At 37.0% G+C, this 20858-nt stretch overlaps 1 protein-coding gene across 16 annotated transcripts in view; it reads right to left on the bottom strand.

Moving 5' to 3' along the window:
- PCDH15 (protocadherin related 15) overlaps positions 1–20858 on the bottom strand; it is an 870688-nt gene that overhangs the window by 350272 nt on the left and 499558 nt on the right. For all 16 annotated transcript variants that reach the window (XM_088842500.1, XM_088842496.1, XM_088842498.1 and 13 more), the window contains one exon: positions 5937–6130. In XM_088842500.1, coding sequence (XP_088698626.1) covers positions 5937–6130 — 194 coding nt within the window. The remainder of the gene's footprint in view (positions 1–5936; positions 6131–20858) is intronic.

Below are 20858 nucleotides of genomic sequence, written 5' to 3'. Positions count from 1 at the left end.
TATTAAGATTAAATATTTTTAATTTAATGCAGTTACATACGAGAAGACTTACAGACAAAAAGTAAATACTATCTAACGTATCTTACTACTTTTTAAAAGTCTTTTGTTTTTAACCTCTTCTGTTTATCCATGATTGAAAAAAAAATTTCCCCAAACAAAACCACTATAGACTATGGCTCCTCTTACTCTTTAATTCTTTGACTAGTTTAATCAATTAGAATAACAAGTATATAAACAGTTAATTCTTATCCTAGTGAATTCATAAATCCTCATTTTGAGAGTCAGTGTTATTGACATTTAGAATTGAGATTGTTTATTAGAAAAGAATAAGACAGAAAAATCATTGCTTTTAGTGTTATCATTTAATTAGGTTTACATGTCACTGTTGTCATCTGGATCAACTTATAAAATAAGTCACAACCTATATTTTTATGTTCATAATTTTCTAAGAGCATCTTTTTCCTAAAGAAATACTGAAAGCAAAGCCTCACAACTCTTCAACTCAATTTGAAAGACTAATTTTCCTCCAGAAAATAGCAAGTGTCATTATTCTAGAGAAACATGACATTATTGTGGCAGGTAGGATGGAGGTATATGGATTTTACTCTCTGCAGGCTCCACTTGATATTTAATCGACCATCATAAGGTGGTCTTCTAGCGCCCAAACCATCGTCTAAAAAGAAAACTGTGAGACTAAGTCAAATAAATGCCTCATATCACTGAAAAGACCTGTATATTCAAATTCTGAAAATGTCACTTTGTTTCCAGGAGTAGAATACAATTTTATTTAACTAAAAACCAGTTAGGCTACAAATTATTGTAAACAAAGGTTTATCAAGGCAAATCAGTGATATGACTTGCAAATCGGAACTTCAAAGCAAATTTAAAATCTCACTCATTAAATAATAAAGTTGTCTAAAATATACTAATCATAATATCTATGCACATATAGATTAGACATCTATTTAGCACAGCACTATCTTCAACAAAAATAAGTTATAAAATAAATAGATGACTATTATCAGGTTTTAATAACAGTTTAAATAATAAAGACAAGATATATTTATGTTTATAATTAGCATCAATATTATTACTATCTTATCATTTTTTCACCAGAATAATAACTACTAAGGGTTATGGATATGGAACAGAATGAAGGGGAAGATTTTAGAATATAAGAGTCTTGAGTTCAGGTTATGTTTCTCACTCTGGTTTACTATGGTTATCAAAACTTTTTTATGAAAATGGGCAAGGGGTCATATAGCCAAATAAGTTATCCTTTTAAGTTTCTATTTTTGGCTTATAAAAATAAATAGAGTTATGCAAGAGTTACAATTTTGTTGTTAAGTTTAAAAATTATATATAAAGGTCACTAGCATGAAATCTAGCCCTGGCACATTAAATAGTATCAGTCATCTTCAAATTCCCTTCAGAATAACCCAGCATAAATAATAATATTATTTAAAATTAATTCAAACTTAGACTCTCATCACTACGAACAAAGCTAGTGGAGGTGATAGAATTCCAGTTGAGCTATTTCAATTCCTGAAAGATGATGCTGTGAAAGTGCTGCACTCAGTATGCCAGCAAATTTGGAAAACTCATCGGTGGCCACAGGACTGGAAAAGGTCAGTCTTCATTCCAGTCCCAAAGAAAGGGAATGCCAAAGAATGCTCAAACTACCGCACAATTGCACTCATCTCACACGCTAGTGAAGTCATGTTCAAAATTCTCCAAGCCAGATTTCAGCAATATATGAACCGTGAATTTCCAGACATACAAGCAGGTTTTAGAAAAGGTGGAGGCACCAGAGATCAAATTGCCAACATCCGCTGGATCACGGAGAAAGCAACAGAGTTCCAGAAAAACATCTATTTCTGCTTCATTGACTATGCCAAAGTCTTTGACTGTGTGGATCACAATAAACTGTGGAACATTCTGAAAGAGATGGGAATACCAGACCACCTGACCTGCCTCTTGAGAAACCTGTATGCAGGTCAGGAAGCAACAGTTAGAACTGTACATGGAACAACAGACTGGTTCCAAATAGGAAAAGGAGTACGTCAAGGTTGTATATTGTCACCCTGCTTATTTAACTTATATGCAGAGTACATCATGAGGAATGCTGGGCTGGAAGAAGCACAAGCTGGAATCAAGATTGCCGGGAGAAATATCAATAACCTCAGATATGCAGATGACACCACCCTTATGGCAGAAAGTGAAGAGAAACTCAAAGGCCTTTTGATGAAAGTGAAAGAGGAGAGTGAAAAGGTTGGCTTGAAGTTCAACATTCAGAAAACGAAGATCATGGCATCTGGTCCCATCACTTCATGGGAAATAGATGGGGTAACAGTGGAAACAGTGTCAGACTTTATTTTTTGGGGCTCCAAAATCACTTCGGATGATGATTGCAGCCATGAAATTAAAAGACACTTGCTCCTTGGAAGGAAAGTTATGACCAGCCTAGATAGCATATTAAAAAGCTGAGATATTACTTTGCCAACAAAGGTCCTTCTAGTCAAGGCTATGGTTTTTCCCGTGGTCACGTATGGATGTGAGAGTTGGACTGTGAAGAAAGCTGAGCACCGAAGAATTGATGCTTTTGAACTGTGGTGTTGGAGAAGACTCTTGAGAGTCCCTTGGACTGCAAGGAGATCCAACCAGTCCATTCTAAAGGAGATCAATCCTGGGTGTTCACTGGAAGGACTGATGCTAAAGCTGAAACTCCAATACTTTGGCCACCTCATGCGACGAGTTGACTCACTGGAAAAGACTCTGATGCTGGGAGGGATTTGGGGCGGGAGGAGACGGGCCGACAGAGAATCAGATGGCTGGATGGCATCACCGACTCAATGGACATGAGTTTGAGTGAACTCTGGGAGTTGGTGATGGACAGGGAGGCCTGGCGTGCTGTGATTCATAGGGTCGCAAAAGTCGGACACGACTGAACGACTGAACTGAACTCAACTGAACCAAAAATGCATATAGCGCATTTCACGGTGATACTTTCCGTGCATCAAATAATACCAGGAAAGAGGTATAAAACCATTGAGAACTTGTTGCAATTGCAAACAGGTTGTTAGAAAATTATTCACAAAGTGATGATTGAGTAATGACCTTGAAGGAATAAGGCCACAAAGAAATCTGAGGGTAAAACTACTGCAGGCTGAAAGGAGATGAAAGTCAAGTTCAAAGGTTTGCAAGTGGCTGCAAGCCTCAGGGACAGAGAGGAGACCAGTGTGATAACTGGAGTGGACTAAGAGAAACAACACAGAGTAGAAGGCCAGGCAAGTGTGAAGCGGTGACATGAGGAAGTGTTCTGTGGCTGCTACCGGACAAACTGGGCTGGGCTCCACTGGCCCTTTTAATAATGTTGCCTTTTACACAGAGTGAGATGTGAAGACTCTGGAAATCTATGCAAGAGAAAGAGATGTGTTCTGTGTTATCAGAATCACTCAGGCTATTGTATTGAGAGGAGACTTTGAAGGGGGCTCAGGCAGAAGTCTAATTAGACTTCTCATTAGAAGAGGTTTTCAACACTACAGGCTAGAGAGAACAATGGCTTAGACTGTGATGCTGTTAATGAAAGTAGTGGGATTTTTTACTTTCTGAATGTTTTTAGGTTAGAGCTTAGATTTGTTGCTCAAGATTATATTTGGAGTTTGAAAAACAAGCATTGTGGAGGGCTCCAGAGATCCTGGCCAGAACAACTGAAAACTTGGAGATGCTTTCTACCACGCTGGACAATGAAGTCACTATGCATTTTGACATACATATTTTTGAAGTGAATGCTGAGCAGACAAGAACTAAACTCTTCCGGAGTGACTTGCAGGTCTATAAATAACAGTGGGAGAAAATGAGAGGGATCTGTTATCTGCAGATGAGAGTAGCAAGGAGTACTGTATAGAACATCCATTCTTATGCAATGAGATTAAAAGAGAAAATGTTGAGAAACAAGAGAAAGAACAGTCTAGACATATCATTGAGGAAATACAGGGTCCTATGAAATGTCTATGATTAATGATAAGAGGGATGTGAAGAGAAAAGTCTCTCATATGCTTATGCTGTGAGGAAAATAATATCCTATTCTCTGCTCTGGAGGGGTTTTAATGGTCAATGGTTTTATTACAGTTCTGTCAAACTCCCTTGCCTTGCTATAGCTTGGGGTAGTATTTTCCTCTACAGAATTGATCTCTTAAGAATTCTTAATCTTTGCAATTGATTTTGGTAAATTATATCTTCTTGAAAAATTATCAGTTTTATCCATGTTTTCAAGTTTTTGCATCTATTTAAAGCAAAGTGGTCTCCTAATGATTCTTCCAATTTCTTCTGTTTCTATGTCATTTCCCTCTCAGAATTTATTAGGCAAAGTTCCACTTTCTCCCACTTTTTGACTGAGCTAGCCGATAGTATCAATTTATCTATGTTTTTATTTATTTTTCAGAGAATTGAATTTGGATTTATTGACTTTAGAGATACAGCTAATTCATATTGTTCTTAGATTTATTAATTCATTTTGTGTTCCTTTGTATTTTTATTTCATCTATGAAGTATCATAAAAACTATATAAAGCCTTCACAAAAGTTTCTCAAAAAGAGAAGCATGAATGGATTTCACTAAATAAGATACCAACAAACACAATCCAGAAGTTTATTTCAAGATTAAAACACCAAAGCCTAGTGGGATTTATATCAGGAATGAAAACTAGATATATGTTAGAACTGTATTAAGATCAGTCATCCTAGCATTAGCTCAAAAAGAAAAGTCATTACTGCTTTCATAGTTGATGGATTATTTATTTGACTTGAATAAATGACCATTCTTATTTTTAAAAAGTCAATAAAATAAAAATAAATGAATGCTTTAATAACATAGTAAAATGTTTTTTAATCATAAGCCAATATAATAGGGAAACATGGGAGGCCTTCCTACTTAAAATCAAGACAAACATTTTTATTGGAAGTACTATCAAATGAAATTAAAGGAAATAAAAAAAGGACATCAAATTATCACTACTTATAAAATATATTATTAGATAACATAAAAATATGAACTGGAAAACTATAAAAATATAAGAGAATTAAGAAAGTGTGTTAAAATTAATTTCAGTTAATAACTTTTATACGTGTAAATGTCAGCCAATTAGAAGAACAACAAAGAAGGAGTCCATTTACAATCACAAAAAATGAGAAACATCCTAACAAAAGAAATGTATAGGACATTTATAAAAAAATTTTTTTGAAAATAAAATCTACTAAAGGACACAAAAGAAAACATGGGCAAATGAAGAGACATGAAGTTCCTGAAAGATTCAACAGCATATTAATATTAAATTCATATTTTCTTAAAATGCATCCTGAAATCTGGAACAAACAAGAGATAAATAAAAGGAATATCTCAGGTGGGGGAACAAATCAATATAGTTGTAATAATTGAAAGTCTTTTTACTTTGCTTTCTCTTAATGTTTCTCTCTTATATATGTATATATGAGATTATATTATATATAATGATTTTCTAGTTAAATTATATGCATATATATATAATTTTAAAATAATTATCCAGACCCTGAGGGATGGCTTCAAATCCCTGAGGCATCACATGTTGAGCTCTCAGTAGCAACCTTACTTTTCACTAATATATTGGACACAGGCCTCTGATATTTCCTAGTTCCCACTCCCCCTCCCAACAGAGACTTACATCCTTCACATCTGTGGAATCATAGCTAATTATTTTGTGGTTTAATCTTGACTTTATCATACTTTTTCCACAGTTTGACAAAAGAAGAATATGCAGTTCCTGAGAAACTAGTCTCTCTGATTTTCTGATCTAATTTAGATGTTTATAAGATAAAAGAATGCTCGCTGCGCTTCTTAAATTTAATTATGGTGTTAAACTGGAGCGATGAAAAGACTGCATTGGTTCTCATATAAATTACCTTCTCTCTGCTGGAGGAGCATTATCCGCTGCTTGGACGGTGAGCGCGTAAGTCCGTCCAACCATCAATTCCACCCCCGGAGCGATGGTGATAAGCCCTGTTGTTTTATTGATGATGAAGTCTCCCTGAGCCCCAACCAGGATTTCATATGTAATCTCCCCGTTTGACCCTTCGTCTGCGTCGACTGCAGTGAGCTGGAATTGAAAATCACAACATAAATCCTCTGGGGACTCAACTTTTCACCATCACGTCATTTTTCCCCCCAACAAAAGAAGCTCGCTTTCAAACACACACACACAGTAAGTAAAGAAAGTTCTCTCGTCTTATACACTCTGTTTTCTTGAATTTAGGCTACTGTGTTCAAATACTGAAGCAATCACATCAGAAAAGATTTTTGTTGTTGTTCTTGTAAGAGTGATAAAAGGCTTCTATCTTATTTTAGCTTACTAAACCGAAAAAGAAAGAAAGCCCTAACAGCAAATCTAATGTCCCTATAGAATTTTTTTTTTCTATCTCATCACCTGCTTTTAACACATAAATGCACATTACTAAGGATTGCTGCTGCTGTTGCTGCTGCTAAGTCACTTCAGTCGTGTCCCACTGACTCTCTGCGACCCCATAGACGGCAACCCACCAGGCTTATCTGTTCCTGGGATTCTCCAGGCAAGAATACTGGAGTGGGTTGCCATTTCCTTTTCCAATGCATGCGTTCATGCTAAGTCGCTTTAGTTGTATCTGACTCTGTGCGACCCTATGGACAGCAGCCTACCAGGCTTCTCTGTCCAGGGGATTCTCTAGGCAAGCATACTGGATTGGGTTGCCATTTCCTTCTCCTTACTAAGGACAGAGGCCTGGAAAAAAATGAAATGGCTTAAGTTTGCCTTTATTGCTACCATCCTTCCTTTTGGTCTGATTTTTTTCTTGTCATGTTGTTTTCCTTCCTATCTTCCAGAGACTCGCTTGTCCTGGGATCCTTTTTATTTACACAAGGCTCTAAGAAAGATTCTTATAAGCTTGTTCACATTGACTTATAAAAGATTGATAAGGTTTAGAGTATTACCTTTTGAAAAGCAAATAAATGCATCTCCAATTGCAGAATATCTAATTAGAAAATTCGAATATCAAGCTCAATAATTTTTTTTCTTTTTTGAGAAAAAGGACTCATTTCACAGTCCCTGAAATAATACCACATAAACATTTGTAAGGCTAATTTGGACATATTCCATATTCATAATCATTTTGGAACAAATGGCATCCAGTACTCTTGCCTAGAAAATCCCATGGACGGAGGAGCCTGGTAGGCTGCAGTCCGTGGGGTCGCTAAGGGTCGGACACGACTGAGCGACTTCACTTTCACTTTTCACTTTCACACGTTGGAGAAGGAAATGGCAACCCACTCCAGTGTTCTTCCCTGGAGAATCCCAAGGACAGGGGAGCCTGTTGGGCTTCCGTCTACGGGGTCACACAGAGTCGGACACGACTGAAGTGACTTAGCAGCAGCAGTTAAAGACTACTTTGAATCATTATATATGAAAAGAGAAAACCATTATTAACTTTACAAAGCAAAATTAATGTAATCGTGATTTAATATGTTAAATAAGGCTCCTTGACTTCTTGATTAGTAAAAATTTACTTAAGGGAACCAAATGTAAGATTCTACTGGGAAATCTTACACATTTTACAGTCACAGAATTTATTGTTTTCATCCTTTGACAGATGAAGAAAGAAAAACTGGCCTCAGTTTACACCTAAGAGGAAAACATGTGTTTCCTATTAATAAAAAAAACCACACAGGGCTGTAAAAAATATGTTGTAGAAATAAAATTCCTTATTTACTGACATTTTCTTATGTATGTCTGATCCATGAGTTTCATATCTTTAAAGTAGCAGTTCTTTGTCATCCACAGACTCCTTTCGGTGGCTACTGGACATTCTGGTACACTTTTTTAGATAAAATGTGAGTATACACATTTACCTTCAAATAAATTCAATTTCAGGAACACTGTGTTAATTAATGGCCATTTCAAAGTATCGTGTTAACCATTCTAATGAAATGTAGACAAAATTCTTTACCCACCACATCATGCTTAAGAGGGTATACTGGGCATAGTCTATTTCTATTTGTATTATCCTTCCAGACATTTAGAATGATTTTGTGCATGGAAATAGCAGCAAAAAAAATAATTGAGAAGAAAAAAAGGAAATTTGAAACAGAGGTATAAATTCAGTTAAGTCTGAGACTGGGTTTTTGGGAGTGAACAGATGTTGTTGCCAGAAGGAAAGGCATTCCATGAAATGATTCTGGGACTTATGTGAGAATGACAGACATAGTCCTAAAGGCAAAGAGAAGGAAACAATTTGTAGAAACAGTCAAAATGAATGATATATATTTATGCAGAATTATTCATGCCAGACAAGCTCATTTTCTTTTGTGTGTGGATAAAATTAGAAAATTAGAGGACAGGGGTAGCAGAGGAAATATCAATTTTGATTATAGTAAATCACTTAACACAATGTCTCAGGAAATCTTAATTAAAATTTAGCTCAAATTGGATTCAATATTAACATCCTTCCTGGGACTTAAATTGGCTAAAGGAATTTAATGATAAATGGCAAAGAATCAAGTTAAGAAGAAGTGTTGAGGAATGTGCTTTAGGGGTACAGGTATTATGGTTGCTCTTATTTAACATTTTCATAAATAATATTGGAAGACAGGATAAGCTCAAAGATAATTAAATTGAAAAAGGCAGCCATCTGGGAGGTGCTGTAAATACCAAACAGTACTACAAAGCACAGGTGATACAAACAATCCTCAAACTGCATAGCCAACTAATCATAGATGAGATAATATATTCAGGGACTACAACTAGCACCAAAGAAACCATTAACAAGTAGGAAGTTTAATAAATAAGCCAAAAATGAATACAACATTTGTTATCTAAGTAACTTAATACAAATTTTCAGTCTTTCAGCAGTAAGTAATAAAATAGTTGGTCAAGAATTCACATAACTGTGTCCCTAGACATGCAAACAAAAATATTTTAAAGGAATTATTAGTGGTTCAAGATTAGAAAAGAGAGCCAAGACACTGACTCTGAAAACCCTGAAAATGATAGCATCTCATTAAAAAAACCCTGAAACTAAACTGTGGTGGAGATTTAATTCAATAACAAATCAATGATCTTGTGATCAGTGGTCTAGGACAGTGGTTTCCAACATTTTTTGACACCAGGGACTAGTTTCATGAAAGACAATTTTTCCATGAACTGGAAGGAGAGAGTGGATGGTTTCAAAATGATTCAACTGCATTCCATTTATTGTGCACTTTATTTCTATTATTATTACATCAACTCCACCTCAGATCATCAGCCATTAGATCTCAGAGATTGGGGACACCTGGTCTAGGATATTAAAGGTATATGAAGCCCGTTCCTAATTTAGTGGGAAAATCTGCCTCCTAAACAAAAATGGGTTAGTTTACATGGGGAAAGCAAAGTGTCACTCACATGTTATCAGATGAAAGTAAACTAAAATATGTGACTTTTAATTGTTTTATGAAAATGTAATGATATCTAAATGGTAAGGAACACTAAATTGTTTAACATATTTCTTTTCTCTAATGTATTACAGTCCTTTTCAGGAAGTTTAACCCTACCCTGACAAAATCCCTTCCTCTCAGTATTCCAATATGTACATATTACAAATATCCTTGTCCTCAGACACCTTGACATCCCACAAAAAAAAAAAGAAAAAAAAACAAAGGATTTGCTTATTTGAGGTGAAGTTAAGGACCCTGAGATTAAGAAAATAAATAGTGCTCTCATAGAGGCCAAACATGATGAACTAGAGAAAAGCTAACACATGATGAAAAAGGCAAATAGAAGCAAGATGATGAAGGTTTTATGGGCAATAATAAAAAGTTTGAGAATCATTGTGTGACTCAAGTAAATAATGAAAAGATGAATATATACCTGATATTGAATATGTAGAGTAGTTCCTGAACTCTTTTTCTCTTTTTTTTTTCTTTGTTTTGAGGGCACGAAAAACCAGGGAGAATGGTGCAGTTTTAGATAAGAAAGTTTTAAGGGACTGGCATTAAATTATCTTAATGGCTCCCATTTATAATAAAAATTATAATATAACTGTGGTGGACTCTAAAACATGGACAGAAACATTTCATACCTGATACAGAAAACAAAATAATTTTTAATGTTTTTACTAAGAGCGTAAATAATGATCAAATAATAAAGAATAAAGCTACACTGCTTTCTTTGGTACATGTAGGCTACATTTATACCATAGTGTTATGCTGTTGTAAAAAGGGATTTTTCTAATTTACACAGACATAAATTTGGCATTATTGATAATAAAAAGTGCTCTGGAAACCTCACCAGAGGTTTTGTTCAATTTTTTTTGTTGTTTGTTTTTATTTTTATTCAGAAAACAAAGATCATGGCATCTGGTCCCATCACTTCATGGGAAATAGATGGAAAAACAGTGGAAACAGTGTCAGACTTTATTTTTTTGGGCTCCAAAATCACTGCAGATGCTGATTGCAGCCATGAAATTAAAAGACGCTTGCTCCTTGGAAGGAAAGTTATGACCAACCTTGATAGTATATTAAAAAGCGGAGACATTACTTTGCCAACAAAGGTCCGTCTAGTCAAGGCAATGGTTTTTCCTATGGTCATGTATGGATGTGAGAGTTGGACTGTGAAGAAGGCTGACTGCTGAAGAATCAATGCTTTTGAACTGTGGTGTTGGAGAAGACTCTTGAGAGTCCCTTACACTGCAAGGAGATCCAACCAGTCCATTCTAAGGGAGATCAATCCTGGATGTTCATTGGAGGGACTGATGCTAAAGCTGAAACTGCAATACTTTGGCCACCTCATGCGACGAGTTGACTCACTGGAAAAGACTCTGATGCTGGGAAAGGTTGGGGGCGGGAGGAGAAGGGGACGACGGAGAATGAGATGGCTGGATGGCATCACCGACTCTGTGGACATGAGTTTGAGTGAACTCCGGGAGTTGGTGATGGACAGGGAGGCCTGGCGTGCTGTGATTCATGGGGTCGCAGAGAGTCGGACACGACTGAGCGACTGAACTGAACTGAACTGAACTGAAGGAATTTCTCTGTATTGTAACTTTATAGTAAAAGCTTTCAAATTTCACTTAGAAAATATAAAGTGTGAGAAATAGTGCTGTGGTGAGGATTTTTTTTAAGAAATATTCACTGAGGAGAGTTTCCAGAATCTCAGTTATTATCTGAGGCTAGGTTTATTTTGATTTTTGGCTAAAGTAGAAAAATAATTTCACTCTTTCTAGACATTCACTTCTATTTTCTAGTATGTCATCCTCATTCCTTTTATTTTATATTTTGCATTTAATAAGCTAGATTTGTTCCATTTCTTTCTTGGTCTGTTTGTGAAAATATAAGAAGCACACATTTCTTATTGTTTAGTTGCTAAGTTGTATGTGAATCGGCAACCATATGGACTGCAGCATGCCAGGCTTCCCTGCCATTCACTGTTTCCCAGAGTTTGCTCAATTCATATCCATTAACCATCTTATCCTTTGTTTCCCCCTTTTCTTCCTGCCCTCAATCTTTCCGAGCATGAGAGTCTTTTTCAACGAGCCTGCTCGTCACATCAGAGGTCTAAGTATCAGAGCTCAGGCTTCAGCATCAGTCCTTTCAATGAATACTCAGGGTTTATTTCCTTTAGGATTGACTGGTTTGATCTTCTTGTAGTTCAAGGTACTCTCAAGAGTCTTCTCCAATAACACAGTTCAAAAGAATGAATTCCTCAGTTTTCTTTATGATTCCACTCTCACATCCATATATGACTACTGGAAAAACCATAGCTTTGCCTAGACAGACCCTTGCTGGCAAGGTAATGTCTCCGCTTTTTACTATTCTGTCTGTATTGGTATTAGCTTTTCTTCCAAGGAGCAAGTGTCTTTTAATTTCATGACTGGGGTCACAAACTGCAGTGATTTTGGAGCTCAAGAAAATAAAGTCTCTCACTGTTTCTATGTTTTCCCATCTCTTTGCCATGAAGTGATGGACCCGGATGCCATGATCTTAACTTTTTGATTTTTAAGACAGCTTTTTTGCTCTCCTTTTTAACTTTGACCATGAGGGCCTTTAGTTCCTCTTCATCATAAGGGTGGTGTCACCTGCATATCTGAGGTTATTGATATTTCTCCCTGAAATCTTGACTCCAGCTTGTGCTTCACCCAACCTGGCATTTCACATGATGAGTTCCAGAAAAATATCTATTTCTGCTTCATTGACTATGCCAAAGCCTTTGACTGTGTGGATCACAATAAACTGTGGAACATTCTGAAAGAGATGGGAATACCAGACCACCTGACCTGCCTCTTGAGAAACCTGTATGCACGTCAGGAAGCAACAGTCAGAACTGTACATGGAACAACAGACTGGTTCCAAATAGGAAAAGGAGTACATCAAGGCTGTATATTGTCACCTTGCTTATTTAACTTATATGCAGAGTACATCATGAGGAACACTGGGCTGGAAGAAGCATAAGCTGGAATCAAGATTGCTGGGAGAAATATCAATAACCTCAGATATGCAGATGACACTACCCTTATGGCAGAAAGTGAAGAGGAACTCAAAAGCCTCTTGATGAAAGTGAAAGAGGAGAGTGAAAAGTTTGGCTTGAAGCTCAACATTCAGAAAACGAAGATCATGGCATCTGGTCCCATCACTTCATGGGAAATGGATATATTTTTGGCTCCAAACTCACTGCAGATGCTGATTGCAGCCATGAAATTAAAAGACACTTACTCCTTGGAAGGAAAGTTATGACCAACCTTGATAGTATATTAAAAAGCAGAGACATTACTTTGCCAACCAAGGTCCATCTAGTCAAGGCTATGGTTTTTCCCGTGGTCATGTATGGATGTGAGAGTTGGACTGTGAAGAAAGCTGATCGCCGAAGAATTGATGCTTTTGAACTGCGGTGTTGGAGAAGACTCTTGAGAGTCCCTTATACTGCAAGGAGATCCAACCAGTCCATTCTAAGGGAGATCAATCCTGGGTGTTCATTGGAAGGACTGATGCTAAAGCTGAAACTGCAATACTTTGGCCACCTTATGCGACGAGTTGACTCACTGGAAAAGACTCTGATGCTGGGAAGGATTGGGGGCGGGAGGAGAAGGGGACGACAGAGAATGAGATGGCTGGATGGCATCACCGACTCTGGACATGAGTTTGAGTGAACTCCGGGAGTTGGTGATGGACATGGAGGCCTGGCGTGCTGTGATTCATGGGGTCGCAGAGAGTCAGACACGACTGAGCGACTGAACTGAACTGAACTGAACTCTGCATATAAATTACATAAGCAGGGTGACAATATACAGCCTTGACGTACTCCTTTCTCAATTTGGAACCAGTCCGTTGGCCCATGTCTGGTTCTAACTGTTGCATCTTGACCTGAATACAGGTTTCTCAGGAGACAGGTAAGGTGGTCTGGTGTTCCCATCTCTTTAATGATTTTCCAAGTTTGAGGTGGTCCACATAGTCAGAGGCTTTAGCATAGTCAATGAAGCAGAAGTAGATGTTTTCTGGAATTCTCTAGCTTTTTTTTGATCCAGAGGATGTTGGCAATTTGATCTCTGGTTCCTTTGCCTTTTCTAAATCCAGCTTGAATATCTGGAAGTTCTTGGTTCACAAGTTGTTGAAGCCTAGCTTGGAGAATTTTGAGCACTACTTTGCCAGCTTGTGAAATGTGTGTAATTGTGCAGTAGTTTGAAAGTTATTTGATATTTCCTTTCTTTCTTTGGGATTAGAAGGAAAACTGAATCTTTTCCAGTCTTGTGGCCACTGCTGAGTTTTGGAAATCTGCTGGCATATTGAGTGCAGCCCACTTGACTTCACATTCCAGGATGTCTGGCTCTAGGTGAGTGATCACACCATCGTGATTATCTGGGTCATTAAGATCTTTTTTGTATAGTTCTGTGTATTCTTGCCACCTCTTCTTAGTATCTTCTGCTTCTGTCAGGTCCATACCGATTCTGTCCTTTATTGTATCCATCTTTGCATAAAATGTTCCCTTGGTATCTCTGATTTTCTTGAAGAGATCTCTAGTCTTTTTATTCTATTGTTTTCCTCTATTTCTTTGCATTGATCACTTAGGAAGCTTTTCTTATCTCTCCTTGCTATTCTTTGGAACTCTGCATTCAGATGGATATATCTTTCCTTTTCTTCTTTGCCTTTTGCTTTTCTTCTTTTCTCAGCTATTTGTGAGACCTCCTCAGGCAAACATTTTCCCTTTTTTCGTTTCTTTTTCTTGGGGATGGTTTTTATCACCACCTCCTGTACAGTGTTAGGAACCTCTGTCCAAAGATCTTTATGAACTCTGTCTATCAGATCTAATCCCTTTAATCTATGTGTCACTTAAACTGTATAATCATAAGGGATTTGATATATCTCGTCTCATCATTACTATCTGATTGAAATATCTTTATTAAAATGGCAAATAATTGGAGCTAGGAGGCAGGATTTCTGGTTCCAATGATGTATGTAAATCAGATAGTTTGTTTTCCCCAAAAGGTAAGTAAAAATCTAAGTAAAAGTGTCAAAAAACATTTAGCGCTCTAAAGATTCACTAAAGCAGACAAATTGGGAATAATATTCAAGAAGAATTGCTGTGACTTTAGGTAGGTAAAGCAGGAGCTAGTGACCTTGTTATTTCAGTGGCACCTTATCCCCCTTACCACTCTCAACCCCAAATATAGTAGGCATATGGGTTTTATAAGGATGGGACTGACCATGAAAAGCAGCAGATGTTCTTCAAGAGATGCCATAGTTAATTTGATGTAGAGTTAATAAAAGAATCAATTATAGTGAGAATTGAATGAGGAATAGCCTCAGGTCTGTCAGTGCAAGTTGTGATCCCAGTTGGTAAGCTGAGAACAAGCCATAAATTTAGAAGAAATAAACAGAAAATTAGAGTCCAATAGAAAGGCTGGATAAGCTTTCCACACATCTCTGACACTACACACGTGCATAGAGAAGACATAAAAAGGCCTCGAGGAATGCAAATGCCAAACAAAATCCTGAGAACTGCGTGAACTTTCAATGCTCTCCCCAACAACTTTGACTCAGATCAACTGGAAAAGATGAAAACTTCACAGGACTTTTGAGAAAGAGTTATGGGAGATAACACTTTGTGTGTGGTTGAGGGAATTCTTAGGCCAAAAAGAGTGTACCTCTAGAATGAGACTTTTTCTAAATATTGAGAGCAAATTAATTGAGGGGACAAATTCAATGAATGTTTGGTAAACCTGTGCTGTGTGGAAGTCATTGTGCCAATCACGAGTGGTTACAGATCACTAAAAGTAATTTATGTAAAAGCTAACATTAATGCAAGGTACAATAAAATTCATTGGAGATACATTTGCCTGTTGGATATGTGTACGTATGATGGAAAGAACAATGAATTTTCTGAATTGCTATGAAAATAAAGACTTTATCTAAAAAATAATATTTGAATTATGTGTAAAATAGAATGGAAAGGGTATAATTTGGATTAAACTTTAAAACGTGAGAGAAATGTCAATAAACGTAGAATGGGAAGGGTATCCTATGCTGAAGTTAAACAAGACAAACCCTCTGTATAATACCAAAGTTGGTTACATGGAGAGATGTAGCATGTGGTGGAACAAAAGAACTTGAAGTATTTCACAGCTGTTCTTGACTGCATGTGTGGAGATTAGGCTCTTCCTTTAGTCGTATAAGGACCTGTTCTGATTCATGTCTGTGTTTTAGAATAATCACTGTATCAGTGTTGTGGGGAATCTGCAGAAATAGGGTTGTCAACCAGAGTCTATTGTAGCAACTTAATTTATGGCAATGTACAGGCATGGAAAAGGAAATGGTGACAGATGTATACATTTTGAAATAGCAATTTTAGAAACCAGACAATCATCTGTATGTATGCAGGTGAAGGAGGAAGAAAATAAACGTGACTGCAGTTGCTGATCTGAAGCCTACGTAATCCAAGATTAACTGGGCTCTCAATGGCAAGCCACTCAAGTACTCTTGCCTAGAAAATCCCATGGATGGAGCAGCCTCGTAGGCTGCAGTCCGTGGGGTCTCTAAGGGTCGGATACGACTGAGCGACTTCACTTTCACTCATTGGAGAAGGAAATGGCAACCCACTCCAGTGTTCTTGCCTGGAGAATCCCAGGGACGGGGGAGCTGGGTGGGCTTCCGTCTATGGGATCACACAGAGTTGGACACGACTGAAGTGACTTAGCAGCAGCAGCAGCGGCAATGTATAATTGCCTCCAAAGATGACAGGTTGTGTATATTTGACTTTTCTTACTGTAGGCATACAGACATGAAACTAAAAGACACTTGTTCCTTGGAGGAAAAGTTATGACAAACCTGGACAGCATATTAAAAAGCTGAGACATTACTTTGCAGACAAAGATCCATATAGTCAAAATTATGGCTTTAACTGACAAATTCATATAGTAGAAGCTATGGCTTTTCCACTAATCATCTATGGGTGTGAGAGTTGGACCATAAAGAAGATTGAGCCCTGAAGAACTGATGCTTTTGAACTGTGGTGCTGGAGAATACTCTTGAGAGTCCCTTGGGATTCAGGGAGAGCAAACCAATCAATCCTAAAGGAAAGCAACCCTGAATATTCATTGGAAGGACTGATGCTGAAGCTGAAGCTCCACTACTTTGGCCAACTGATGCCAAGAACTGACTCATTGGAAAAGACCCTGATGCTAGGAAAAATTGAGGGCAAGAAGAGAAGGGAGTGATGGAGGATGAGATAGTTGGATGGCATCACTGACTGAATGGAAGTGAGTTTGAGCAAACTCAGGGAGATAGTGATGGACAAGAAACCCTGACATGCTGCAGTTCTTCCGGTTGCAAAGAACTACATGACTTGAAAGAAAGTGAAAGTGAAAGTCTCTCAGTCATGTCCAACTCTTTGCATCCCCATGACCTATACAGTTCATGGAATTCTCTAGGCCAGAATACTGGAGTGACCTTTCCCTTCTCCAGGGGATCAGACCATACTTGGGATTGAACCCAGGTCTCCCGCATTGCAGGTGGATTCTTTGCCACCTAAGCCGAAATTATGGAGTGGGTAGCCTATCCCTTCTCCAGTGTATATTCCTGACTTAGTAATCAAACTGGGGTCTCCTGCCTTGTAGGTGGATTCTTTACCAACTGAGTTATCAGGGAAGCCCGTACATGACTTAGTGACTGAATAACAGCAACATGTATATTTGAGCCTGTATATGTGTCCATGTTTCTGTATTGGAATAAGGATAATATATTGTTGGTTTATCTTGGAATATGTTAAATTTCTGCTGCCTGTCAAAAGTCTACCTTACCTTGTCCAAAAATTTGGGTAGCATGAGTACCTGGGCTTCTCACAGAAATAATGACTGAAAACTTGGGAATAGGTAAAAGAGAGGAAAGCTATATATTGATTTTTGTAAATGTTAATACTGAGAGATTGAGGATTGAATAAGAAGCCAGGAAGAAAATCGCTCAGTTACCAGAGAAGTAGGATGAGAATCAGAAATTTTCTGTAAAAGTGTAAAGAGTTTTACATAGTTAAGTACTGAATAATACATACTATTTTATTTATATACTATTAGAGATATACACTATTAGAGATAGATGAATTAGATTTATGATTTTGTATGATTTTAGTAGTATGATGTGAGTGAAGATCAGATTTATAACTATGCATTAATTATTCATAGATAAATAAATAATAGAATATCTAAATTGATCAATTAATCCAAATGTCTAAATACATCAGAGCTGGAAATTCAGAGTTTTATAGTAGGTTTCTCTGGTGGCTCAGTGGAAAAGAACTAGCCTGTCAATGAAGGAGATGCAAGTGACCCCTGGATCAGAAAGAATCACTTGGAGAAGGAAACGGCAACCCACTCCAGTATTCTTGCCTGGAGAATTCCAAGGACAAAGGAGCCTGGCAATCTACAGTCCAAGGGGTCACAAAGAGTCAGACAGGACTAGGTGACTAAACAACAACAAAAATAGTAGCATGAAGTCTTATCTGGGAAAGCTGTTTATGGACTAGGGCATGTGAGAATAGCCCAAAGGGAATAATCAGTAGAGAGGAAGAGATTATTGTAGTAAAATACAATGGAAAGAAATGGAATAATTAGTTGAGCACAGGTAAAGGTGAGGGGAAAGGATGGGCTTTAAAGCAGTGAAGAGTAAGAAACATGACAGAAGCAAGTAAGAACTGAGGAAAAAGAAAAGAAGTACGGTGAGACTCAAAGGACTCAGTACATACAGGATTCCATTTTAATAAATTTAGATTCCATTTTTCAGAGGGCATAAAATATTGTTAAGTTCTGAGGGAGTTTTTCTCAAGATTGTCTGCATATTACAGCTGCTTTGTTTTGTTAGATGAGATCTCTCTGAGTAACTCTACTTCATGTTGCAATATCATTCAAATAAAAATATCTCAGGGTGTTGTCCAGGCATCAGTATTTTTAAAAGTTTCTCAGGTAAACTTCTAATAAATACTCAGATAGGATTAAAAACCATTGATTGAAGAGAACTGTAACTGTCTAGGAATAACATCTTTAAAGTACAGACTGGATAGCTAACTGCAGAAATTAAAATCTATATCTTATATACCCAAATCTGTATCTCTAATACAGAGCAATTGGCTTTTCCAAAAAACTAGCAATGTGTGAAATGAGATTTTAAGACAAGGGAGTGTGATATCCATTAGCGTCAACCTGGAAGATTTAACTGATGGTTGACAAAATTGTCTTTTGTCAACATAAAATATACTCTGTGACCTAAAGAAAGAATCATACTCCCTCATGCTGCTAATTTCTCTCTAAACATAAGACGTGCTTGTAATCTGATTACACTGCCAGTTGTGAAAGATGCAGCTGCTGTTTTGTGGCAGTGCTCCTGTAAGTGTATTTCATGAACTGTACATGTCAGAATCACCCTGTTCCTTTTTACAGTAATCAAGCATAATAGATATAGTCAGAAAACTAGTTCATAATTGAGAACTTGAAATAAGAACCTGGATAGTACATTTTTATGACTGATCCATGCATGTGAACAAGGATAGCTAACATTATAAGAAGACAGTGGACTCAAATAATTATGTACTTATATCAGGCCAAGATAGTCTCATGTCTACACTGAAAATGATCTGATTATAATACTTAAAAATCTGCTATCCAAGGCCCTCTTTGCTGGACACTGCTCATTGTGTCCTTTATTTCTGATATTTTCCCTCCTTTGGACAACAGATTACTGACCAAGTGAAGTGAAAGTTCCTCAGTTGTGTCTGACTCTTTGCCACCCCATGGAATATATAGTCCATGGAATTCTCTAGGCCAGAATACTGGAGTGGGTAGCCTTTACCTTCTCCAGGGGATCTTTCCAACCCAGAGATCAAACCCAGGTCTTCCACACTGCAGACAGATTCTTTACCAGCTGAGCCACAAGGGAAGCCCAAGAATACTGGAGTGGGTAGCCTATCCCTTTTCCAGCAGATCTTCCCGACCCAGGAATCGAACCGGGATCTTCTGCATTGCAGGTGCATTACCAAAGAGGAAACTAATCAATCTTCTGTTGAGTTACTTAAGAATGGGAGGGTTATGGAAGGGTTAGTGGTGAATGGAGTTAAAAAAAAAAAACATTTTATGACCCTTAAAATGTGGTTGCAAATCACAGTTCTGAATTATTTTACTCTGTTTTAAAATTTCTCTCTTAATGGGAAATCTATTTTCTTTTATTTCTAGACCCTTGGAGGAGGATGTATTATAGCCACACCACTCTTTTTACAACACCCTGAACTACACCTTGAGATATTTTTATTTAAATAATATGGCAATACACAGTAGAATCACCCAGAGAGATCTTATTTAATAAAACAAAGGAGCTCTAATATGCATGCCAGGAATAACATTAAAAAAACTAATTAAAAAGCTTCAGTTTTTGGCATTTAAATAAATTAAAAATTAGAAGCATGTAGACACAAATAACAATCTATGTTTAAATAGATTTTCAAAGAGAAATATATAAAATATGAATTTTAAAGGCAGGGAAAATGTGTTTTAAAAAGAGATACATAAGGGAAATTAACTTTTGTAGCCTGCACATGCCAGAAGTAAGCTTTTGATCCCCCAGGGCAAACAATTTTGAGATACGCTTCCATCACATAATTGCTATCGTTTTCTTAGTTACACTTTTAAGTTCCCTGTGGGCTGTTTTTCTGTATAAACTTACTTTTATTTCCAATTATGTTATTATACAGATGAGAATCAGATCTAATTAAATAAGAACATGACAGTAATTGTCAGTCCTTTATCTCTACAAACCATAATTTCACTCCCTATGAAAGAATGCCTCAGTAAAGATAAATGTAGATCTCTAGGTCCATCAACTGACTAGAAATAAAGGCCAATATCCTTATTCCTCTCCATTCAGTCAGATCTACTTGCTTACAGATTTTCCTTTCTTTCATCCTCAAATAAACATTTATTATGCTTCTGTTAGTTTAGGCATCTACTATAAGGATACAGAGTTTGTGGATATAGAAATAAACAAATTACAGTTGTGCCCTCAAGAAAAATGGGTGAAAAAGATAGATTTCATAAACATGACAAGTGTCACTCCAAGATAAGAATAAAATGTACTGCTTCTATTTGAAACTTTTTCCCCACTACCATATACACAGAAGAAGACATTCATATAACATGCATTTTCAGTGCTCAGTCTATGTTACCCTTTTCTGTATCACTGAAGAAAGCATATCTTAACCCAATAAATAAAATAGAGATGGCATTGCATTATTTCTAACTTATGTTAACAATTAGTTCATGGTAAAGAATCCGCCTGCAATGCGGGAGACCTGG

The sequence above is a fragment of the Moschus berezovskii genome, chromosome 12 (genome assembly GCF_049115385.1).
Source record: "Moschus berezovskii isolate FMDL1 chromosome 12, NW_MosBer_1.0, whole genome shotgun sequence".
NCBI lineage: Eukaryota > Metazoa > Chordata > Mammalia > Artiodactyla > Moschidae > Moschus > Moschus berezovskii.
This window is presented reverse-complemented; position numbering and strand designations above follow the sequence as displayed.